Here is a 26,820-nt window from a genome sequence, read left to right on the forward strand (position 1 = left end):
GTATTAAACGAGTATTACACAAGCATTAAAGGAGTATTAAACGAGTATTAAACAAGTATTAAATGAGTATTAAACAAGTATTAAACAAGTATTAAATGAGTATTAAACGAGTATTAAACAAGTATTAAAGGAGTATTAAACGAGTATTACACAAGCATTAAAGGAGTATTAAACGAGTATTACACAAGTATTAAAGGAGTATTAAACGAGTATTACACAAGTATTAAATGAGTATTAAACGAGTATTAAACAAGTATTAAAGGAGTATTAAACGAGTATTACACAAGCATTAAAGGAGTATTAAACGAGTATTAAACAAGTATTAAAGGAGTATTAAACGAGTATTACACAAGCATTAAAGGAGTATTAAACGAGTATTACACAAGCATTAAAGGAGTATTAAACGAGTATTAAACAAGTATTAAATGAGTATTAAACAAGTATTAAACAAGTATTAAATGAGTATTAAACGAGTATTAAACAAGTATTAAAGGAGTATTAAAGGAGTATTACACAAGCATTAAAGGAGTATTAAACGAGTATTACACAAGTATTAAACAAGTATTAAACGAGTATTACACAAGCATTAAAGGAGTATTAAACGAGTATTACACAAGCATTAAAGGAGTATTAAACGAGTATTAAACAAGTATTAAATGAGTATTAAACGAGTATTAAACAAGTATTAAATGAGTATTAAACGAGTATTAAACAAGTATTAAAGGAGTATTAAACGAGTATTACACAAGTATTAAACGAGTATTAAACGAGTATTACACAAGCATTAAAGGAGTATTAAACGAGTATTACACAAGCATTAAAGGAGTATTAAACGAGTATTACACAAGTATTAAACGAGTATTAAACGAGTATTAAACAAGTATTAAATGAGTATTAAACAAGTATTAAACAAGTATTAAAGGAGTATTAAACGACTACTAAACAAGTATTAAACGAGTATTAGAAAAGTATTAAACAAGTATTACACAAGTATTAAAGGAGTATTAAAGGAGTATTACACAAGTATTAAACGAGTATTAGAAAAGTATTAAACAAGTATTACACAAGTATTAAAGGAGTATTAAAGGAGTATTAAACAAGTATTAAAGGAGTATTAAACGACTATTAAACGAGTATTAAACAGGTATTAAAGGAGCATTAAATGAGTATTACAAATGTATTAAACGAGTGTTAAACGAGTATTAAACAAGTATTAAAGGAGTATTAAACGAGTACTACACTAGTATTAAACAAGTATTAAATGAGTATTAAACAAGTATTAAAGGAATATTAAACAAGTATTAAAGGAATATTAAACAAGTATTAAAGGAATATTAAACAAGTATTAAAGGAATATTAAACAAGTACTACACAAGTATTAAGGCTAGAAAATCATTTTAAAATGACACAGACACTAGTGGAACTAAGAGTCTCAACAACAAACACGACCATCAGACGAGTCACAACCAGAACCAGAACCAGAACCAGAACCAGAACCAGAACCAGAACCAGAACCAGAACCAGAACCAGAACCAGAACCAGAACCAGAACCAGAACCAGAAACATCCACGAAACTCTCAGATCAGAAAAGACGACAAAACAAACTTTTCAAAACTGTGAATGAATTAAACCTTCAAACGCCCCCTGCAGGCAGCATGAGGAACACACTTAGAAAGGTTGGTCCATGAATAAGGTAAGGTAAGGTAAGGTAAGGTAAGGTAAGGTAAGGTAAGGTAAGGTAAGGTAAGGTAAGGTAAGGTAAGGTAAGGTAAGGTAAGGTAAGGTAAGGTATCTGTTGACACACGACTGATGGACTGAGAAGATCAACGATATGATTCTGATCCTCAACGTCCTGAACGTCTCAGTAAAACCTTCACCAGATAAGATTGTAAAGAAACATGTGGAAGTCGTTCATTGATCTGATCAGTCATTGATTTCTGACTATTTATTGTTTATTAAGTATTTATATTGAACATGTTTCTCTCACATTTATCTCCAACGCTGGTCTGTTAGAGGTTGACGTTGTCGTGACAGTAAACATATTAAACAAACAACAGTAAACAAACAACAGTAAACATACTAAACAAACGATATTAAACAAACGATATTAAACAAACGACAGTAAACAAACGACAGTAAACATACTAAACAAACGATATTAAACAAACGATATTAAACAAACAACAGTAAACAAACAACAGTAAACATACTAAACAAACGATATTAAACAAACGATATTAAACAAACGACAGTAAACAAACGACAGTAAACAAACGATATTAAACAAACGATATTAAACAAACGACAGTAAACAAACGACAGTAAACAAACGATATTAAACAAACGACAGTAAACATACTAAACAAATGATATTAAACAAACGATATTAAACAAACAACAGTAAACAAACAACAGTAAACATACTAAACAAACGATATTAAACAAACGATATTAAACAAACGACAGTAAACAAACGACAGTAAACATACTAAACAAACGATATTAAACAAACGATATTAAACAAACGACAGTAAACAAACGACAGTAAACAAACGATATTAAACAAACGATATTAAACAAACGACAGTAAACAAACGACAGTAAACAAACGATATTAAACAAACGACAGTAAACAAACGACAGTAAACAAACGATATTAAACAAACGACAGTAAACAAACAACAGTAAACATACTAAACAAACGATATTAAACAAACGATATTAAACAAACGACAGTAAACAAACGACAGTAAACAAACGATATTAAACAAACGATATTAAACAAACGACAGTAAACAAACGACAGTAAACAAACGATATTAAACAAACGACAGTAAACAAACGACAGTAAACAAACGATATTAAACAAACGACAGTAAACAAATGACAGTAAACAAACGACAGTAAACAAACGACAGTAAACAAACGACAGTAAACAAACAACAGTAAACAAACGACAGTAAACAAACGATATTAAACAAACAACAGTAAACAAACGACAGTAAACAAACGACAGTAAACAAACGACAGTAAACAAACGATATTAAACAAACAACAGTAAACAAACAACAGTAAACAAACAACAGTAAACAAACAACAGTAAACAAACGACAGTAAACAAACAACAGTAAACAAACAACAGTAAACAAACGACAGTAAACAAATGATATTAAACAAACGACAGTAAACAAACAACAGTAAACAAACGACAGTAAACAAATGATATTAAACAAACGACAGTAAACAAACGATATTAAACAAACAACAGTAAACAAACAACAGTAAACAAACAACAGTAAACAAACGACAGTAAACAAACAACAGTAAACAAACAACAGTAAACAAACGACAGTAAACAAATGATATTAAACAAACGACAGTAAACAAACAACAGTAAACAAACGACAGTAAACAAACGACAGTAAACAAACGACAGTAAACAAATGATATTAAACAAACAACAGTAAACAAACAACAGTAAACAAACGACAGAAAAAAAACGATATTAAACAAACAACAGTAAACAAACAACAGTAAACAAACGACAGTAAACAAATGATATTAAACAAACAACAGTAAACAAACAACAGTAAACAAACAACAGTAAACAAATGATATTAAACAAACGACAGTAAACAAACGATATTAAACAAACGATATTAAACCAACAATATTAAACAAACAACAGTAAACAAACAACAGTAAACAAACGATATTAAACAAACGATATTAAACAAACGACAGTAAACAAACGACAATAAACAAACAACAGTAAACATCGTTTTGACAAACAGTCGAGGCTTCAGGGACACGAGGTTCTGTCGTTTCTTCACCAACTGATAGAACTTGATGTGATCACATGACCTGAAGACACGTCTTTCTTCTTCATCAGAGGAAAATAGATTTTCATTCTTTCTTCTTCTGTTTCACGTCTCAACAGGCGTCAGAAGCAGGATTGCTCTTCTCAGTGTAAACGTGTTCAAACGTGGTCACAACAGTGAAAGATGATGTGTGTAGATGTCGGTCAGAGACTCTGATCACGAGCCACGAGTTCAAGGCTGGAGTACAAATGTGAGTCGTTAGGCTAATGAGTCGCGCAGCATATGGCAAAGTAATTAAAAGCAGGAAGATTAATCAGAAATCTTCTCTGCTGGAGTTCAGCCCTTGATTCGTCCTCAGTCATGACAATCATTTCATTCCATCAGTGCAACCTTCGCCGGACACGTGTGTGTATTAGACACACAACATGTGACACTTGTGTTTTAAAACACGTTTGTTCATCAACACCTGGAACAAAATCCACTTTATCTTTATTTATTAAGAGAAACATGTGTTACTAATGTGTTACTAGTGTGTTACTGTGTTACTAATGTGTAACTAGTGTGTTACTGTGTTACTAATGTATTTCTGTGTTACTAATGTGTAACTAGTGTGTTACTGTGTTACTAATGTATTTCTGTGTTACTAATGTGTAACTAGTGTGTTACTGTGTTACTAATTTGTTACTGTGTTACTAACGTGTTACTGTGTTACTAATGTGTTACTGTGTTACTAATGTTTACTGTGTTACTAATGTTTTACTGTTACTAACGTGTTTCTGTGTTACTATTGTGTTACTATTGTGTTACTATTGTGTTACTATTATGTTACTATTGTGTTACTATTGTGTTACTAATGTGTTACTAATGTGTTACTAATGTGTTACTAATGTGTTACTGTCATCGGTGCTGAATGTAGGACTTCTTAATGTTCGCTCCATTACTAATAAATCCTTTATTCTTAATGATCTTTTCACAAGAGTTCATTTTGATTTATTATGTCTTTCTGAGACTTGGCAGAGAGAGGAAGAGTTTATTCATCTGAACCAACTCTGTCCAGTAGGGAGCGCTGTTCTGGGGAAGCCTCGCCTCTCTGGTCGTGGAGGAGGTCTTGCTACAGTTTTTAGGGAGAGTTGTTCTTGCAAAGTGATTCAGACACAGGAATTCACTTCTTTTGAGTCTCAGATGATCTTGGTTCTACAAGACCTTTCTTTTTTGTGTCAATCTACCGTCCGCCTGGTCCTGCAGTGTTCTTGAAAGACTTTAGTGACTTCTTATCTTCCATTATTCAGATGGAATCTGTTCTTATTCTTGGAGATTTTAATCTTCATGTTGATGACGTCACATCTTGTTCTGCTAAAGAACTTTTAACTTTAACTGAAGCCTTTAATTTTGAGCAACATGTTTCTGAACCCACTCATCAAAAAGGCCACATTTTAGACTTAGTTTTTACTCTTGGCCTGAACATCTCTAATGTATCTGTACATGATGTCCATCTGAGTGATCATTCTCTTGTTGAACCTGGACTTCATCCCTGAACCTAAGCCTTTGAAAGTTAGGTCTCAGAGGCGTGTCATCTCAGCCGATACTGCAGACAGTTTTTCTGCTATGTTTGACCGTCTTTCCTTTGATGCCCAGACGTGGACAGTTTGATTCACTGTTTCACTGATCATTGTGTTGAAATACTGGATCAAGTGGCACCTGTTAAATCGAACTTGAAAATTCAGAAAAAACGGTGCCCTTGGACACATGAAGATCTCCTGAGTCTGAAGAGACTTTGTCGAAAGACTGAGTGTCTCTGGAAGTCCACTAAACTTGAGGTGCACAGACTTCACCTCAGGGATCTGTTGACTTCTTACAATGAGATGGTGGAAACTGCTAGATCTGATTACATCAGAAAACTGGTAGCAGCAAATAGGAAAAACCCAAAAGTTTTGTTTGACACGATTAATGCTCTTGTGTCTCCTGCTCCTCAAATCACGCCTGTCTTCTGTGAAGCTGACAGCAATGATTGTTGAGATTTTTCATTGAAAAAATTAAATTGATCAAAGAGAAAATCTACTGTCTCTGAGCCCCTCTCCTCCTCTTGGTCCTCCTTCACTGCTGTATCTTTGGGTGATATTTCAGCACTAGTGAACAAGATGAAACCCTCCTCTTGCTCAGATGACGTCCTTCCTTGTAGGCTTTTTATCAAAGTATTTGATGTAATTGGTCCCTGAGTTACCAATATGGTGAACCTCTCCCTTTCCACAGGGGTTTTTCCCAATGCATTTAAACCATTGTGGAGCCTCTGCTCAAAAAACCAGGCTTAGACCCAACTGACCTCAGTAATTTCAGGCCTATTTCTAAGCTCCCTTTCTTGTCCAAGATCTTGGAGAAGGTGGTGTCTGAGCAGCTGTCTTTGTTCCTGGATCAGAGCGACATTCATGAGAAGTTTCCGTCTGGCTTCAGTAAACATCTACGGAGACAGCTTTATTGAAGGTGTCCAGTGACATCATGATGTTCTGGTTCTCTTGGATCTGTCCTCAGCCTTTGACACAGTTGAACCAGATCCTGCTGAGAAGACTGAGGGATGAAGACTGTCTGGGTCTGTGTTAGAATGGTTCTCATCTTACCTTTCTGGGCACAGTTTTAGTGTATCTGTCAATCAAATGAGATCTGAATCGGCAGATCTGTTGTGTGGAGTCCCTCAAGGTTCTGTTCTGGGTCCTTTATTGTTTTTGCTGTACTTGATTCCCCTCGGTAAAATCATTCAGAGATTTCCAGATGTTTCTTATCACATTTTTGCTGATGACATCCAGCTCTACTGCTCTGTTGATCAACTGATCAGAGGCTGAACTTAGTCAATTGTTGCTAGAAATCAAACAACGAGTGAAAACACTTTACAGCTAAATGTGGACAAAACTGAAACTCTGGTGATTGTTGATGATAAGATTCCAGGGTTGAGTCAGTACTTGAGTGACTTATGTCAGTCTGTCAAACTGAGCCTGAGAAACCTGGGTGTTGTATTTGATAAAGACATGTTTCTTGTTCAACACTGAAGAAAACTGACCAGAAACTGTTTCCTTCAACTGAGAAAAATCTCTAAACTTAGGAAAATGTTGTCGGAACATGATCTGGATCTTATAATCCATGCGTTTGTTTCTTCTCGTCTGGACTATTGTAACAGTTTGTTTTCATGTCTTAACAAGAAGGATCGTCTCGTCTGCAGTTGATTCAGAACTCTGAGCCGCTCTAGTAGAAGAACTCACATTTCTCCTTCAAACTCTTCACTGGCTTCCAGTTTCTTTCAGGATCAACTTTAAAATTCTGGTTCTTACTTTCAGATGTATTCATGGTCAGGCTCCTCCTTACATCACTGATCTGATCCAGACTTACACCCCAGCTCTGTCTCTGAGGTCTGTGGATCAGAATCTACTGATGGTTCCACGCACACGACTCAGGACCAGAGGAGAGAAATCTTTTCAGGCTGTTGCTCCTAAGCTTTGGAACAATCTCTGTGTTTGATGATCTACTGACTCCTTTAAGAAACATCTGTGTTTGATGATCTACTGACTCCTTCAAGAAACATCTGTGTTTGATGATCTACTGACTCCTTCAAGAAACATCTGTGTTTGATGATCTACTGACTCCTTCAAGAAACATCTGTGTTTGATGATCTACTGACTCCTTCAAGAAACATCTGTGTTTGATGATCTACTGACTCCTTCAAGAAACATCTGTGTTTGATGATCTACTGACTCCTTCAAGAAACATCTGTGTTTGATGATCTACTGACTCCTTCAAGAAACATCTGTGTTTGATGATCTAATGACTCCTTCAAGAAACATCTGTGTTTGATGATCTACTGACTCCTTCAAGAAACATGTGTGTTTGATGATCTACTGACTCCTTCAAGAAACATCTGTGTTTGATGATCTACTGACTCCTTCAAGAAACATGTGTGTTTGATGATCTACTGACTCCTTCAAGAAACATGTGTGTTTGATGATCTACTGACTCCTTCAAGAAACATGTGTGTTTGATGATCTACTGACTCCTTCAAGAAACATCTGTGTTTGATGATCTACTGACTCCTTCAAGAAACATCTGTGTTTGATGATCTACTGACTCCTTCAAGAAACATGTGTGTTTGATGATCTACTGACTCCTTCAAGAAACATCTGTGTTTGATGATCTACTGACTCCTTCAAGAAACATGTGTGTTTGATGATCTACTGACTCCTTCAAGAAACATCTGTGTTTGATGATCTACTGACTCCTTCAAGAAACATCTGTGTTTGATGATCTACTGACTCCTTCAAGAAACATCTGTGTTTGATGATCTACTGACTCCTTCAAGAAACATCTGTGTTTGATGATCTACTGACTCCTTCAAGAAACATGTGTGTTTGATGATCTACTGACTCCTTCAAGAAACATCTGTGTTTGATGATCTACTGACTCCTTCAAGAAACATCTGTGTTTGATGATCTACTGACTCCTTCAAGAAACATCTGTGTTTGATGATCTACTGAGTCCTTCAAGAAACATCTGTGTTTGATGATCTACTGACTCCTTTAAGAAACATCTTAAGACGTTTCTATTTGTTCAGGCTTTTCCTTGAATTTCTCGAACTCCTGTGTTGTTCTCAGTATTATCTTATATGTGTTACTAATGTGTTACTAATGTGTTACTAATGTGTTACTAATGTGTTACTAATGTGTTACTAATGTGTTACTAATGTGTTACTAATGTGTTACTAATGTGTTACTAATGTGTTACTAATGTGTTACTAATGTGTTACTAATGTGTTACTAATGTGTTACTAATGTGTTACTAATGTGTTACTAATGTGTTACTGTGAATCTTGAAAATACAAGTGTTAACTCGCCCTGTTAATAACTAATAATACTAATCATGTTACTAGTATAGAAATAAGCATTACTTACTTACTAGTATAGAAGTTACTATAAAATGTTTGTTGAGGTTACAGTAGAAAAACAAATCATCAAATTATTTGATGTATCACAGGGTCTGGGATGTCACTGAAAGAAACAATGTCTTTGTAAAAGAGAAAACCTGTTTCTTCTACACGAAACTTTTATTTCAAAACAAGGATTAAAATAATGAAGAATGAGACAAAATAATGTGATTGTTTCAAACACAGGGTTTGATTTAAAAATAGTTTAGATGTTAATTCTTTGACAAGCAAGTTGAAAAAGAACTAAAAAGTATATTTACAATGTTTTCTTATTCACGACACGTCGTCGGTTGTTTTCCTTCTAATTACCAACGATCCTCACTTTGTTCTCTCGGCGGTGAGAAGATGACACTCGTCTGGGGAGTCGAGGTAAAGACGAGAGAAGAAGCTTTTACTGCTAAAGAACCGCAGCCACTGGAATCCACAGAGAACTTCAAGCACCAGGGAAGAGACTAAAGATCTCAGCATATTTGTTGTCTTCACTGACAAGGATGTTCCTGTTGTTTCATAACTAGAGTGACATCAACCTGTGACACACATGCCTCATGATTGACACAAACATTTAACGACCAAACAGTCACACACCACCAACACAACTACACACAACTGGAACTCATCAACAAATAAAGCAGTTAAATAAATGAGTCATAAATAATGAGTTTTAAATGAACTCAGATTTGATTCAACAACAGAACTCAGTTCATCAATGAAACATAAATATATATTAAATGATTAATTCTTCACTTTACGACTTGAATTCATGTGAAGAACATAAACTCTCTTCTCTTGACACTTTCAGGTTCATTTCATCTTTAGAAACACTTTATATTTGATCAATGTCGTAGATCATAACAGAATGAACAACATTTGTCTTCTTCTGAAACTGACTCGTTGTTGCTTTTTTCGTCTTTGTTGGAATCATTTATCAAACAGCAACAAACATCTATGTGTTTCTTCTCCTCAGTCCTGGAAGAATCAACGACAAGATGCTCCTCAAACCTTTAGTGTCAACAGAACCAGAGATAAAAGAACAACTTTCTCAGATCATGTGACTTCATTTTCTTTCTAAATGAACAAGACGGACATAATTCTTAATGACAAGATGTGTCTGTAGGCGTCTCTCAGGGCAGCGTCTTTGTTACGTTTCTTAAATACATGGAGTTAAAGATAGAGTCAAAATAGAGTCACAAATAGAGTCAACAATAGAGTCAACAATAGAGTCAACAATAGAGTCAACAATAGAGTCAACAATAGAGTCAACAATAGAGTCAACAATAGAGTCAAAAATAGAGTCAACAATTGAGTCAATAATAGAGTCAATAATAGAGTCAAAAATAGAGTCAAAAATAGAGTCAAAAATAGAGTCAAAAATAGAGTCAAAAATAGAGTCAAAAATAGAGTCAAAAATAGAGTCAAAAATAGAGTCAAAAATAGAGTCAAATATAAGGTAAAACATAGAATCAACAATATAGTCAACAATAGAGTCAACAATAGAGTCAACAATAGAGTCAACAATAGAGTCAACAATAGAGTCAACAATAGAGTCAACAATAGAGTCAACAATAGAGTCAACAATAGAGTCAATAATAGAGTCAACAATAGAGTCAAAAATAGAGTCAAAAATAGAGTCAAATATAAGGTAAAACATAGAGTCAAACATAGAGTCAACAATAGAGTCAACAATAGAGTCAACAATAGAGTCAACAATAGAGTCAACAATAGAGTCAACAATAGAGTCAACAATAGAGTCAACAATAGAGTCAAATATAAGGTAAAACATAGAGTCAAACATAGAGTCAAATATAGAGCCAAACATAGAGTCAAATATAGAGCCAAACATAGAGTCAAACATAGAGTCAAACATAGAGTCAAACATAGAGTCAAACATAGAGTCAAACATAGAGTCAAACATAGAGTCAAACATAGAGTCAAATATAGAGTCAAACATAGAGTCAAACATAGAGTCAAACATAGAGTCAAACATAGAGTCAAACATAGAGTCAAACATAGAGTCAAATATAGAGTCAAACATAGAGTCAAACATAGAGTCAAATATAGAGTCAAACATAGATTCAAACATAGAGTCAAATATAGAGTCAAACATAGAGTCAAACATAGAGTCAAACATAGAGTCAAATATAGAGTCAAATATAGAGTCAAACATAGAGTCAAACATAGAGTCAAACATAGAGTCAAACATAGAGTCAAATATAGAGTCAAACATAGAGTCAAATATAGAGTCAAACATAGAGTCAAATATAGAGTCAAACATAGAGTCAAACATAGAGTCAAACATAGAGTCAAACATAGAGTCAAATATAGAGTCAAACATAGAGTCAAACATAGAGTCAAACATAGAGTCAAGCATAGAGTCAAATATAGAGTCAAACATAGAGTCAAATATAGAGTCAAACATAGAGTCAAACATAGAGTCAAACATAGAGTCAAACATAGAGTCAAACATAGAGTCAAACATAGAGCCAAACATAGAGTCAAATATAGAGTCAAACATAGAGTCAAACATAGAGTCAAACATAGAGTCAAACATAGAGTCAAATATAGAGTCAAACATAGAGTCAAACATAGTCAAACATAGAGCCAAACATAGAGTCAAACATAGAGTCAAACATAGAGTCAAACATAGAGTCAAACATAGAGTCAAACATAGAGTCAAACATAGAGTCAAACATAGAGCCAAACATAGAGTCAAATATAGAGTCAAACATAGAGTCAAACATAGAGTCAAATATAGAGTCAAACATAGAGTCAAACATAGAGTCAAACATAGAGTCAAACATAGAGTCAAACATAGAGTCAAATATAGAGTCAAATATAGAGTCAAACTGCTCCACTTTAAAAAACAAGTCTAGGAATTTCTGGAGTGGTTTAATTTCTAACAAATGTTGTGTGTATTAATGTGTAGTTAATAACCTTCACCAGGAGCGTGGTTTTGAGTGACGGGTCGGAGAGTCGGCTCTGATATGTTGTCAGCTGCGGGTCCATCTCCATGTTCTGCATCAACAACCTTCTGCATCATTGCTGGAGGTGATACTGAGTCATGGCAGATCCATTCATTTGTTTCTGTGTCGTTCATCAGGACAACATGGATTTGAAAGGCTTGTGAAGTCGATGCAATATTATGTATCTTGAGGCTGATGCTTTATTCATGTGGCCTCGAGCAAACATTCCAAGTGAGTTAATTTAAGAGCGTATTCCCTCCTCAAATATCCTCCTAAAATATGCTGCACACAAACAGAATGTTGATGATATTTTTCTAACTTTTCTGTCAGTTTGCATTTCCTGACAGCGAGTGAGTCACAGAAACAACAACATCTCCTCGTCCTCCTCACACCTTCCACCTGGACAACAACATGTCCTCGTCCTCCTCACACCTTCCACCTGGACAACAACATGTCCTCGTCCTCCTCACACCTTCCACCTGGACATCAACATCTCCTCGTCCTCCTCACACCTTCCACCTGGACATCAACATCTCCTCGTCCTCCTCACACCTTCCACCTGGACAACAACATCTCCTCGTCCTCCTCACACCTTCCACCTGGACAACAACATCTCCTCGTCCTCCTCACACCTTCCACCTGGACATCAACATGTCCTCGTCCTCCTCACACCTTCCACCTGGACATCAACATCTCCTCGTCCTCCTCACACCTTCCACCTGGACAACAACATCTCCTCGTCCTCCTCACACCTTCCACCTGGACAACAACAACGTCAAACAACAACGATCGTCTGTCATTGACACACGTCGACCGTCCTTGACCAGTTGTCATCCGACCACTAGGGGGCCCCCTCGGGGTCCATCCTTCAATCAACTGAAAGAACAAGTCAAGGAGAAGCTGCAGCAGAAACATCTTGTCACTCAAGTCAGAAGAAAACTGTGGTGAAAGAGACACTGACACATGAACCTGTGACATCACACACACGTTCATGATTGACACACACACATCAAACACACACCATCACTTTAATTACACATAAAACTGACTGTAATTCATCGACAAATAAACAAAAACGTCATATTTATGCAGTTGTTGATTCAATTGTTTTGTATTTGAGTCGTTTTTATCATAAAAGTCGTTCATCATGAAGAACCTGAAGCTGTTCACGCAATATTTTAAAAACACACACGTTCACACTTTACTGCTGATCATGTGTGTGAACATCACTCCAGGACACACACACACACACACACAAACACACACTCAGGTCGTTGTTCTTAAGCTTCTTGAAACACACGTCGGTTCCTTTCATGTCACGTTCACTACGAAGTCTCCGTGACAACAAACGAGGTAAACGCACAATCATCCCGTGACACACACTGAAGAAAACACAACCTCCGTCAAACACACATCACACAACAAAAGATTGTTATTTACGAAGAACAAACGAAGGAAAAGAATCATTTGTTCCTGAAGAGACTGAACGTTCTCACACTTGAACGACAAGACAGTCGAGAAGATCACCTGTCAATCATCGGACTTCACAGACGGTGCAGTGAACTCTGACCTTTAGTGACCTCGACCGATCAAAGGTATTTGACAAGAACACGTTTCACTTCTCGAAGGTTCTTCAGACACGTTCTTGAAAGAAGACAAACATCGTAATGAAATGAAAACTGAAGTAACTTCGCTGACGGTCGTGTGTTCAAACAGTAAGTAATTTTTATTTATATTGATCTTTTCCAGACCAGGGTCACAAAGCGCTTAAACAATCAAAACAATATTCAATAAAGTACATACTTTAAAGATCAAGATAATACTGAGAACAACACAGGAGTTCGAGAAATTCAAGGAAAAGCCTGAACAAATAGAAACGTCTTAAGATGTTTCTTGAAGGAGTCAGTAGATCATCAAACACAGATGTTTCTTGAAGGAGTCAGTAGATCATCAAACACACATGTTTCTTGAAGGAGTCAGTAGATCATCAAACACACATGTTTCTTGAAGGAGTCAGTAGATCATCAAACACACATGTTTCTTGAAGGAGTCAGTAGATCATCAAACACACATGTTTCTTGAAGGAGTCAGTAGATCATCAAACACAGATGTTTCTTGAAGGAGTCAGTAGATCATCAAACACACAGATGTTTCTTGAAGGAGTCAGTAGATCATCAAACACACATGTTTCTTGAAGGAGTCAGTAGATCATCAAACACACATGTTTCTTGAAGGAGTCAGTAGATCATCAAACACAGATGCTTCTTGAAGGAGTCAGTAGATCATCAAACACAGATGTTTCTTGAAGGAGTCAGTAGATCATCAAACACACATGTTTCTTGAAGGAGTCAGTAGATCATCAAACACACATGTTTCTTGAAGGAGTCAGTAGATCATCAAACACACATGTTTCTTGAAGGAGTCAGTAGATCATCAAACACACATGTTTCTTGAAGGAGTCAGTAGATCATCAAACACACATGTTTCTTAAAGGAGTCAGTAGATCATCAAGAGCAGTGATGTGTTCAAGAGCGCAGGACAAACTGTCAGGAAATAATTTACTAAATGAAAGTAACAAATAAATCTGAAGACATTCTATGAATAAAACGAACGGATGTGTTAAATATAACATCAATAAGAACCTTCTTCACATTCAAATACACAGTATATATTGTTTGGTAAAACGCATTGATTAACTATAAACAATAGTCCTGACACAGTTTAACCAGGTTACCTGACACTAGTTCAGGTGCAGCATTATCATAGAAATCTGCCTGATTTGAAAGTGAAATCTTCTTCAAAAGCTCTTTTAAGATAAACCTTCTCAGTGTCAGTGAAGGTCCAGGAGCCTCAGGTCTGTTGAATTGATTCATGTTCCAGACGTTCTTTAAACACCACGTAGATACGAGCGTTGTTCTGGGAGATGTTTAGAGCATCATCACAACAGACGTCACTGAACATATGAGAGCAACAACCACAGTGTTCAATCAGCAGCTATGTTTCATATCCATGATCGTATCAATGATCCGGAGCAACATCTTTGACTCCAGGAGAGGGAAACCGTGTGGAATCAATCCTTCCTCCAGAGTTACATAGTGACGATTTAAAGAAACCCTTGTGAAGGAAGTATAAAGACGCTCGTGTGTCACAGACGCTCGTGTGTCACAGACGCTCGTGTGTCACAGACGCTCGTGTGTCACAGACGCTCGTGTGTCACAGACGCTCGTGTGTCACAGACGCTGGTGTGTCACAGACGCTCGTGTGTCACAGACGCTCGTGTGTCACAGACGCTCGTGTGTCACAGACGCTGGTGTGTCACAGACGCTGGTGTGTCACAGACGCTCGTGTGTCACAGACGCTCGTGTGTCACAGACGCTCGTGTGTCACAGACGCTGGTGTGTCACAGACGCTGGTGTGTCACAGACGCTCGTGTGTCACAGACGCTCGTGTGTCACAGACACTGGTGTGTCACAGACGCTCGTGTGTCACAGACACTGGTGTGTCACAGACACTGGTGTGTCACAGACACTGGTGTGTCACAGACACTGGTGTGTCACAGACGCTCGTGTGTCACAGACACTGGTGTGTCACAGACACTGGTGTGTCACAGACGCTCGTGTGTCACAGACGCTCGTGTGTCACAGACGCTCGTGTGTCACAGACGCTCGTGTGTCACAGACGCTCGTGTGTCACAGACACTGGTGTGTCACAGACGCTCGTGTGTCACAGACACTGGTGTGTCACAGACGCTCGTGTGTCACAGACGCTCGTGTGTCACAGACGCTCGTGTGTCACAGACGCTCGTGTGTCACAGACACTGGTGTGTCACAGACACTGGTGTGTCACAGACACTGGTGTGTCACAGACACTGGTCACAGACACTGGTGTGTCACAGACGCTCGTGTGTCACAGACGCTCGTGTGTCACAGACGCTGGTGTGTCACAGACGCTGGTGTGTCACAGACGCTGGTGTGTCACAGACGCTGGTGTGTCACAGACGCTGGTGTGTCACAGACGCTGGTGTGTCACAGACGCTCGTGTGTCACAGACGCTCGTGTGTCACAGACGCTCGTGTGTCACAGACGCTTGTGTGTCACAGACGCTCGTGTGTCACAGACGCTCGTGTGTCACAGACGCTCGTGTGTCACAGACACTGGTGTGTCACAGACGCTCGTGTGTCACAGACACTGGTGTGTCACAGACACTGGTGTGTCACAGACACTGGTGTGTCACAGACACTGGTGTGTCACAGACGCTCGTGTGTCACAGACGCTCGTGTGTCACAGACGCTCGTGTGTCACAGACACTGGTGTGTCACAGACACTGGTGTGTCACAGACACTGGTGTGTCACAGACACTGGTCACAGACACTGGTGTGTCACAGACACTGGTGTGTCACAGACACTGGTGTGTCACAGACGCTCGTGTGTCACAGACACTCGTGTGTCACAGACACTCGTGTCCTCAATAAATGTCTTTAGTGACGAAACAACATCCGAGGGTCTTGACACTGAAGCTACAGCTGCAACACTCACAAAAGCATCACTAATAATCTAGTAACGCACAACATTATTTAGAAAAATTACAATTACACTGAACTTTTAGTTCATGGACTAAAAAAACAAGTCCTTTGATGCATGTGACAAACTCGACGTTGATATAACTTTCTTCATCATGTCCTTCTTGAAGAGGCTTCGATAGTAAAAACAAGTTCATTTCTTCTTCAGTCGTCGTGCTGTAAACAAACACGTTCAATATATTTCTCTTCGTTCAGCTAACAACAAGTTACTTTGTTCTCTAGTGCCATCTCTGATTAGCCAATCAAAGGACATGCTCTGACATCATCATGGCGTCGTCAACTCACTGATTGGTCGACGCGTCTCATATCACCTGTGTTGTGTTCAGACTGACAGTGAAGCATCTCCAGGTGAACTAGTGTCACATAATGAACTCTGATTGGATGATGCTGTTCTATGAATATTCATGAGTGGAAGCAGCGCGACTAGAAGAAGCTTCGACACGAACATTTGGATTCATTTCTATCTGTTCGTGGACAATATATATAATATATAATATATTATATATATACGTATTATATATATATATATAACGTTTACGGATGTTGTTGTAAACATGTTGTTTCATTGCAACACGATTGATCGACTCAATATGAAGTCCATGAAACTGAAGCAGAAAAGTCTCGGATGTTAAAGCGTTGACTCGACACAAATAGACATTTTCACTCACAAAACATACTTTTGAGGATCTGACGACGACCTCTGGAGGTCACTCACCTATTCTGAAGGACAGCGGCCCAGCACAGGTGCTCCTCGACCACATGGCTAAGAAGAGCAGAAGCGCCGAGACTGTGAGCATCTTCTATGACTCCTCATGGGTCCTGACCCGCGGTGCCCCAGTGTCAGCCACCTGTAGAACACACACCTGTTTAGAACACACACTTCTGTAGAACACACACCTGTTTAGAACACACACTTCTGTAGAACACACACCTGTTTAGAACACACACCTGTTTAGAACACACACTTCTGTAGAACACACACCTGTTTAGAACACACACTTCTGTAGAACACACACCTGTTTAGAACACACACTTCTGTAGAACACACACCTGTTTAGAACACACACCTGTAGAACACACACCTGTTTAGAACACACACTTCTGTAGAACACACACCTGTTTAGAACACACACTTCTGTAGAACACACACCTGTTTAGAACACACACCTGTAGAACACACACCTGTTTAGAACACACACTTCTGTAGAACACACACCTGTTTAGAACACACACCTGTAGAACACACACCTGTTTAGAACACACACTTCTGTAGAACACACACCTGTTTAGAACACACACCTGTAGAACACACACTCTTTAGAACACACACTTCTTTAGAACACACACCTGTAGAACACACACCTGTTTAGAACACACACCTGTAGAACACACACCTGTTAAGAACACACACTCTTTAGGACACACACCTGTTTAGAACACACACTCTTTAGAACACACACCTGTTTACATTCACAGACTCTCGATCAATAACATTCACAGACTCTCGATCAATACACTCACAGACTCTCGATCAATAACATTCACAGACTCTCGATCAATACACTCACAGACTCTCGATCAATACACTCACAGACTCTCGATCAATAACATTCACAGACTCAATCAATAACATTCACAGACTCTCGATCAATACACTCACAGACTCTCGATCAATAACATTCACAGACTCTCGATCAATACACTCACAGACTCTTGATCGATAACATTCACAGACTCTCGATCAATACACTCACAGACTCTCGATCAATACACTCACAGACTCTTGATCAATAACATTCACAGACTCAATCAATAACATTCACAGACTCTCGATCAATACACTCACAGACTCTTGATCAATAACATTCACAGACTCAATCAATAACATTCACAGACTCTCGATCAATACACTCACAGACTCTCGATCAATACACTCACAGACTCTCGATCAATAACATTCACAGACTCAATCAATAACATTCACAGACTCTCGATCAATACACTCACAGACTCTCGATCAATAACATTCACAGACTCTCAATCAATAACATTCACAGACTCTCGATCAATAACATTCACAGACTCTCGATCAATACACTCACAGACTCTCGATCAATAACATTCACAGACTCTCGATCAATACACTCACAGACTCTCGATCAATAACATTCACAGACTCAATCAATAACATTCACAGACTCAATCAATAACATTCACAGACTCTCGATCAATACACTCACAGACTCAATCAATAACATTCACAGACTCAATCAATAACATTCAGAGACTCAATCAATAACATTCACAGACTCTCGATCAATACACTCACAGACTCTCGATCAATACACTCACAGACTCTCGATCAATAACATTCACAGACTCAATCAATAACATTCACAGACTCTCGATCAATACACTCACAGACTCTCGATCAATAACATTCACAGACTCTCGATCAATACACTCACAGACTCTCGATCAATAACATTCACAGACTCTCGATCAATACACTCACAGACTCTCGATCAATACACTCACAGACTCTCGATCGATAACATTCACAGACTCTCGATCAATACACTCACAGACTCTCGATCAATAACATTCACAGATTCAATCAATAACATTCACAGACTCTCGATCAATACACTCACAGACTCTCGATCAATAACATTCACAGACTCTCAATCAATAACATTCACAGACTCTCGATCAATAACATTCACAGACTCTCGATCAATACACTCACAGACTCTCGATCAATAACATTCACAGACTCTCGATCAATACACTCACAGACTCTCGATCAATAACATTCACAGACTCTCGATCAATACACTCACAGACTCTCGATCAATAACATTCACAGACTCTCAATCAATAACATTCACAGACTCTCGATCAATAACATTCACAGACTCTCGATCAATACACTCACAGACTCTCGATCAATAACATTCACAGACTCTCGATCAATACACTCACAGACTCTCGATCAATACACTCACAGACTCTTGATCAATAACATTCACAGACTCTCGATCAATACACTCACAGACTCTCGATCAATAACATTCACAGACTCAATCAATAACATTCACAGACTCAATCAATAACATTCACAGACTCAATCAATAACATTCACAGACTCTCAATCAATAACATTCACAGACTCTCGATCAATAACATTCACAGACTCTCGATCAATACACTCACAGACTCTCGATCAATACACTCACAGACTCTCGATCAATAACATTCACAGACTCAATCAATAACATTCACAGACTCAATCAATAACATTCACAGACTCTCAATCAATAACATTCACAGACTCTCGATCAATAACATTCACAGACTCTCGATCAATACACTCACAGACTCTCGATCAATAACATTCACAGACTCAATCAATAACATTCACAGACTCAATCAATAACATTCACAGACTCAATCAATAACATTCACAGACTCTCAATCAATAACATTCACAGACTCTCGATCAATACACTCACAGACTCTCGATCAATAACATTCACAGACTCTCGATCAATACACTCACAGACTCTCGATCAATACACTCACAGACTCTCGATCAATAACATTCACAGACTCTCGATCAATACACTCACAGACTCTCGATCAATAACATTCACAGACTCAATCAATAACATTCACAGATTCAATCAATAACATTCACAGACTCAATCAATAACATTCACAGACTCAATCAATAACATTCACAGACTCTCGATCAATTTCACACGAAGACGAAACTATTATTGTTTAGTTCAAGGTTTTCATTTGGTATAAAAATAAATAAGAAAACTACAATAGAATGTTTAAAAACTACAATAGAATGTTTAAAAACTACAATAGAATGTTTAGTAACTACAATAGAATGTTTAAAACTACAATAGAATGTTTAAAACTACAATAGAATGTTTAAAAACTACAATAGAATGTTTAAAAACTACAATAGAATGTTTAAAACTACAATAGAATGTTTAAAAACTACAATAGAATGTTTAAAAACTACAATAGAATGTTTAAAACTACAATAGAATGTTTAAAAACTACAATAGAATGTTTAAAAACTACAATAGAATGTTTAAAAACTACAATAGAATGTTTAAAACTACAATAGAATGTTTAAAACTACAATAGAATGTTTAAAAACTACAATAGAATGTTTAAAAACGACAATAGAATGTTTAAAAACTACAATAGAATGTTTAAAACTACAATAGAATGTTTAAAAACTACAATAGAATGTTTAGTAACTACAATATAATGTTTAAAAACTACAATAGAATGTTTAGTAACTACAATATAATGTTTAAAAACTACAATAGAATGTTTAAAAACTACAATAGAATGTTTAAAAACTACAATAGAATGTTTAATAACTACAATATAATGTTTAAAAACTACAATAGAATGTTTAATAACTACAATAGAATGTTTAAAAACTACAATAGAATGTTTAAAAACTACAATAGAATGTTTAAAACTACAATAGAATGTTTAAAAACTACAATAGAATGTTTAAAAACTACAATTGAATGTTTAAACAATTACAATATAATGTTTAAAACTACAATAGAATGTTTAAACACTACAATAGAATGTTTAAAACTACAATAGAATGTTTAAAAACTACAATAGAATGTTTAAAACTACAATAGAATGTTTAAAAACTACAATAGAATGTTTAAAAACTACAATAGAATGTTTAAACACTACAATAGAATGTTTAAAAACTACAATAGAATGTTTAATAACTACAATAGAATGTTTAATAACTACAATAGAATGTTTAAAAACTACAATAGAATGTTTAAAAACTACAATAGAATGTTTAAACACTACAATAGAATGTTTAAAAACTACAATAGAATGTTTAAACACTACAATAGAATGTTTAAAACTACAATAGAATGTTTAAAAACTACAATAGAATGTTTAAAAACTACAATAGAATGTTTAAACACTACAATAGAATGTTTGAAAACTACAATAGAATGTTTAAACACTACAATAGAATGTTTAAAACTACAATAGAATGTTTAAAAACTACAATAGAATGTTTAAAAACTACAATAGAATGTTTAAAAAACTACAATAGAATGTTTAAAACTACAATAGAATGTTTAAAAACTACAATAGAATGTTTAGTAACTACAATAGAATGTTTAAAAACTACAATAGAATGTTTAAAACTACAATAGAATGTTTAAAACTACAATATAATGTTTAAACACTACAATAGAATGTTTAAAAACTACAATAGAATGTTTAAAAACTACAATATAATGTTTTAAACTACAATAGAATGTTTAAAAACTACAATAGAATGTTTAAACACTACAATAGAATGTTTAAAAACTACAATAGAATGTTTAATAACTACAATAGAATGTTTAACAACTACAATAGAATGTTTAAAAACTACAATAGAATGTTTAAACACTACAATAGAATGTTTAAAAACTACAATAGAATGTTTAAACACTACAATAGAATGTTTAAAACTACAATAGAATGTTTAAAAACTACAATAGAATGTTTAAACACTACAATAGAATGTTTAAAAACTACAATAGAATGTTTAAAAACTACAATAGAATGTTTAAAAACTACAATAGAATGTTTAAACACTACAATAGAATGTTTAAAACTACAATAGAATGTTTAAAACTACAATAGAATGTTTAAAACTACAATATAATGTTTAAAACTACAATAGAATGTTTAAAAACTACAATAGAATGTTTAAAAACTACAATATAATGTTTAAAACTACAATAGAATGTTTAAATCTACAATATAATGTTTAAAACTACAATATAATGTTTAAAAACTACAATAGAATGTTTAGTAACTACAATAGAATGTTTAAAAACTACAATAGAATGTTTAAAACTACAATAGAATTTTTAAAACTACAATAGAATGTTTAAAAACTACAATAGAATGTTTAAAACTACAATAGAATGTTTAAAACTACAATAGAATGTTTAAAAAACTACAATAGAATGTTTAAAAACTACAATAGAATGTTTAAACACTACAATAGAATGTTTAAAACTACAATAGAATGTTTAAAAACTACAATAGAATGTTTAAAAACTACAATAGAATGTTTAAAAAACTACAATAGAATGTTTAAAAACTACAATAGAATGTTTAAAAACTACAATAGAATGTTTAGTAACTACAATAGAATGTTTAAAAACTACAATAGAATGTTTAAAACTACAATAGAATGTTTAAAACTACAATATAATGTTTAAACACTACAATAGAATGTTTAAAAACTACAATAGAATGTTTAAAAACTACAATAGAATGTTTAAAACTACAATAGAATGTTTAAAACTACAATATAATGTTTAAAACTACAATAGAATGTTTAAAAACTACAATAGAATGTTTAGTAACTACAATAGAATGTTTAAAAACTACAATAGAATGTTCAAAACTACAATAGAATGTTTAAAACTACAATAGAATGTTTAAAAACTACAATAGAATGTTTAAACACTACAATAGAATGTTTAAAACTACAATAGAATGTTTAAAAACTACAATAGAATGTTTAATAACTACAATAGAATGTTTAAAAAACTACAATAGAATGTTTAAAAACTACAATAGAATGTTTAAAAACTACAATAGAATGTTTAGTAACTACAATAGAATGTTTAAAAACTACAATAGAATGTTTAAAACTACAATAGAATGTTTAAAACTACAATATAATGTTTAAACACTACAATAGAATGTTTAAAAACTACAATAGAATGTTTAAAAACTACAATAGAATGTTTAAAACTACAATAGAATGTTTAAAACTACAATATAATGTTTAAAACTACAATAGAATGTTTAAAACTACAATAGAATGTTTAGTAACTACAATAGAATGTTTAAAAACTACAATAGAATGTTTAAAACTACAATAGAATGTTTAAAACTACAATAGAATGTTTAAAAACTACAATAGAATGTTTAAAAAACTAATAATAAACATTGTTCTGGTTCTGCATAAATCCATCCAATCACAGAAGGCCTGACGCAATATTAACCAATCAGAAGCAACTGAAGGCGGGTCTGTCTTCACTCGTCTGAAGCTGTCACTCAGGATTCTTCACTCGTCAAACATAAACATAAATACACAACATTTGTCTGCACTTTGATCCGCAGCAGCAACACCATGTGTGCGACCATGTTGTCGTGATCTGCCAACAACACAACAACAACACAACAACAACACAACAACAACACAACAACAACACACCAGTGAGCAGCTGCTCGAGGATCAGCCAGACGTGCTCTTGAGCTTCAGCTGTTCTGTCGTGTTAGAGAAGATCCGAGTGTTAACACTGTGTGTGTCGAATGTAACACAACATCACGACCACAGAGACGCACACCAGCAGAAGACACAGTCCAGGAATGTGGCGAAGAACTTCAGAAGAGGACCTTCACAGAAGAGGATCTTCACACTCAAGAGAACACATGAACGTCTAGGATCACGAGAGTTCAACTCTGACCTGAACCATGACCTTCAAGATCTTCTCGATCAAGAGAATATTCCATCATCCTTGATTCTCTTCAAACCTTCTCTTCACAGTTGAAACATCTAAAGCTCTTCTATCTTCAGGGACGACCAGATCTGACGCCGGCTCGAGGCCTTGGCTCCGGCAAGGTTATGGAAGCAGCAGAAACATTTATCGTGGTATAAAAAAGATCTATTTGGAACATGAAGGTTTGAGACGTAAATATTAACTCATGATGTTCATGTTCCTGGTGAAAGTAAAACATCTATAAATATTTCTCAAGGACATGAAGCGTCAACATGTGAATGAAGTTTATTTGTCGTCGATGTTGAAGTTCAAACGTGTTCCTGAAGCAAAAGTAAACCGAAGACAAACCTGAAGAACCTGAAGAACCTGAAGAACCTGAAGAACCTGAAGAACCTGAAGAACCTGAAGAACCTGAAGAACCTGAAGAACCTGAAGAACCTGAAGAACCTGAAGTTTAATGTTTCTAATGTTTCTCATGTTTCTAATGTTTCTAATGTTTCTAATGTTTCTAATGTTTTTAATGTTTTTAATGTTTCTAATGTTTCTAATGTTTCTAATGTTTCTCATGTTTCTAATGTTTCTAATGTTTCTAATGTTTCTAATGTTTTTAATGTTTTTAATGTTTCTAATGTTTCTAATGTTTCTAATGTTTTTAATGTTTTTAATGTTTCTAATGTTTCTAATGTTTCTAATGTTTCTAATGTTTCTAATGTTTCTAATGTTTTTAATGTTTCTAATGTTTTTAATGTTTTTAATGTTTCTAATGTTTCTAATGTTTCTAATGTTTCTAATGTTTCTAATGTTTTTAATGTTTCTAATGTTTTTAATGTTTTTAATGTTTCTAATGTTTCTAATGTTTCTAATGTTTCTAATGTTTTTAATGTTTCTAATGTTTCTAATGTTTTTAATGTTTCTAATGTTTCTAATGTTTCTAATGTTTTTAATGTTTCTAATGTTTCTAATGTTTCTAATGTTTCTAATGTTTTTAATGTTTCTAATGTTTTTAATGTTTCTAATGTTTCTAATGTTTTTAATGTTTCTAATGTTTCTAATGTTTCTAATGTTTCTAATGTTTCTAATGTTTCTAATGTTTCTAATGTTTCTAATGTTTCTAATGTTTCTAATGTTTCTAATGTTTTTAATGTTTTTAATGTTTTTAATGTTTCTAATGTTTTTAATGTTTTTAATGTTTCTAATGTTTCTAATGTTTCTAATGTTTCTAATGTTTTTAATGTTTCTAATGTTTTTAATGTTTCTAATGTTTCTAATGTTTCTAATGTTTTTAATGTTTCTAATGTTTTTAATGTTTCTAATGTTTTTAATGTTTTTAATGTTTCTAATGTTTCTAATGTTTCTAATGTTTCTAATGTTTTTAATGTTTCTAATGTTTCTAATGTTTCTAATGTTTCTAATGTTTCTAATGTTTCTAATGTTTCTAATGTTTCTAATGTTTCTAATGTTTTTAATGTTTTTAATGTTTTTAATGTTTTTAATGTTTCTAATGTTTTTAATGTTTCTAATGTTTTTAATGTTTCTAATGTTTTTAATGTTTCTAATGTTTTTAATGTTTTTAATGTTTCTAATGTTTTTAATGTTTCTAATGTTTTTAATGTTTCTAATGTTTTTAATGTTTCTAATGTTTCTAATGTTTCTAATGTTTCTAATGTTTCTAATGTTTCTAATGTTTTTAATGTTTTTAATGTTTCTAATGTTTCTAATGTTTCTAATGTTTTTAATGTTTTTAATGTTTCTAATGTTTCTAATGTTTCTAATGTTTCTAATGTTTTTAATGTTTCTAATGTTTTTAATGTTTCTAATGTTTCTAATGTTTCTAATGTTTTTAATGTTTCTAATGTTTTTAATGTTTCTAATGTTTTTAATGTTTTTAATGTTTCTAATGTTTCTAATGTTTCTAATGTTTCTAATGTTTTTAATGTTTCTAATGTTTCTAATGTTTCTAATGTTTCTAATGTTTCTAATGTTTCTAATGTTTCTAATGTTTCTAATGTTTCTAATGTTTTTAATGTTTTTAATGTTTTTAATGTTTTTAATGTTTCTAATGTTTTTAATGTTTCTAATGTTTTTAATGTTTCTAATGTTTTTAATGTTTCTAATGTTTTTAATGTTTTTAATGTTTCTAATGTTTCTAATGTTTCTAATGTTTCTAATGTTTCTAATGTTTCTAATGTTTCTAATGTTTCTAATGTTTTTAATGTTTCTAATGTTTTTAATGTTTCTAATGTTTCTAATGTTTCTAATGTTTCTAATGTTTTTAATGTTTTTAATGTTTCTAATGTTTCTAATGTTTCTAATGTTTTTAATGTTTCTAATGTTTCTAATGTTTCTAATGTTTTTAATGTTTTTAATGTTTTTAATGTTTCTAATGTTTCTAATGTTTTTAATGTTTCTAATGTTTCTAATGTTTCTAATGTTTTTAATGTTTTTAATGTTTCTAATGTTTCTAATGTTTTTAATGTTTCTAATGTTTCTAATGTTTCTAATGTTTCTAATGTTTCTAATGTTTCTAATGTTTCTAATGTTTCTAATGTTTTTAATGTTTCTAATGTTTCTAATGTTTTTAATGTTTCTAATGTTTCTAATGTTTTTAATGTTTCTAATGTTTTTAATGTTTTTAATGTTTCTAATGTTTCTAATGTTTCTAATGTTTCTAATGTTTTTAATGTTTCTAATGTTTCTAATGTTTCTAATGTTTCTAATGTTTCTAATGTTTCTAATGTTTCTAATGTTTTTAATGTTTTTAATGTTTTTAATGTTTTTAATGTTTCTAATGTTTTTAATGTTTCTAATGTTTTTAATGTTTCTAATGTTTTTAATGTTTCTAATGTTTTTAATGTTTTTAATGTTTCTAATGTTTCTAATGTTTCTAATGTTTCTAATGTTTCTAATGTTT

General features: G+C 34.1%; 1 protein-coding gene across 1 annotated transcript in view; it reads right to left on the bottom strand.

The window, feature by feature from the left end:
* The window catches only part of grik4 (glutamate receptor, ionotropic, kainate 4), a 228,806-nt gene that overhangs the window by 27,165 nt on the left and 174,821 nt on the right, over positions 1-26,820 (bottom strand). The window contains exon 3 of the mRNA XM_087796069.1: positions 17,036-17,168. Coding sequence (XP_087652195.1) covers positions 17,036-17,117 — 82 coding nt within the window. The 5' untranslated portion in view covers positions 17,118-17,168. The remainder of the gene's footprint in view (positions 1-17,035; positions 17,169-26,820) is intronic.

This window comes from Callionymus lyra, chromosome 7 (assembly GCF_982586985.1).
Source record: "Callionymus lyra chromosome 7, fCalLyr1.hap1.1, whole genome shotgun sequence".
NCBI classification, from domain to species: domain Eukaryota; kingdom Metazoa; phylum Chordata; class Actinopteri; order Syngnathiformes; family Callionymidae; genus Callionymus; species Callionymus lyra.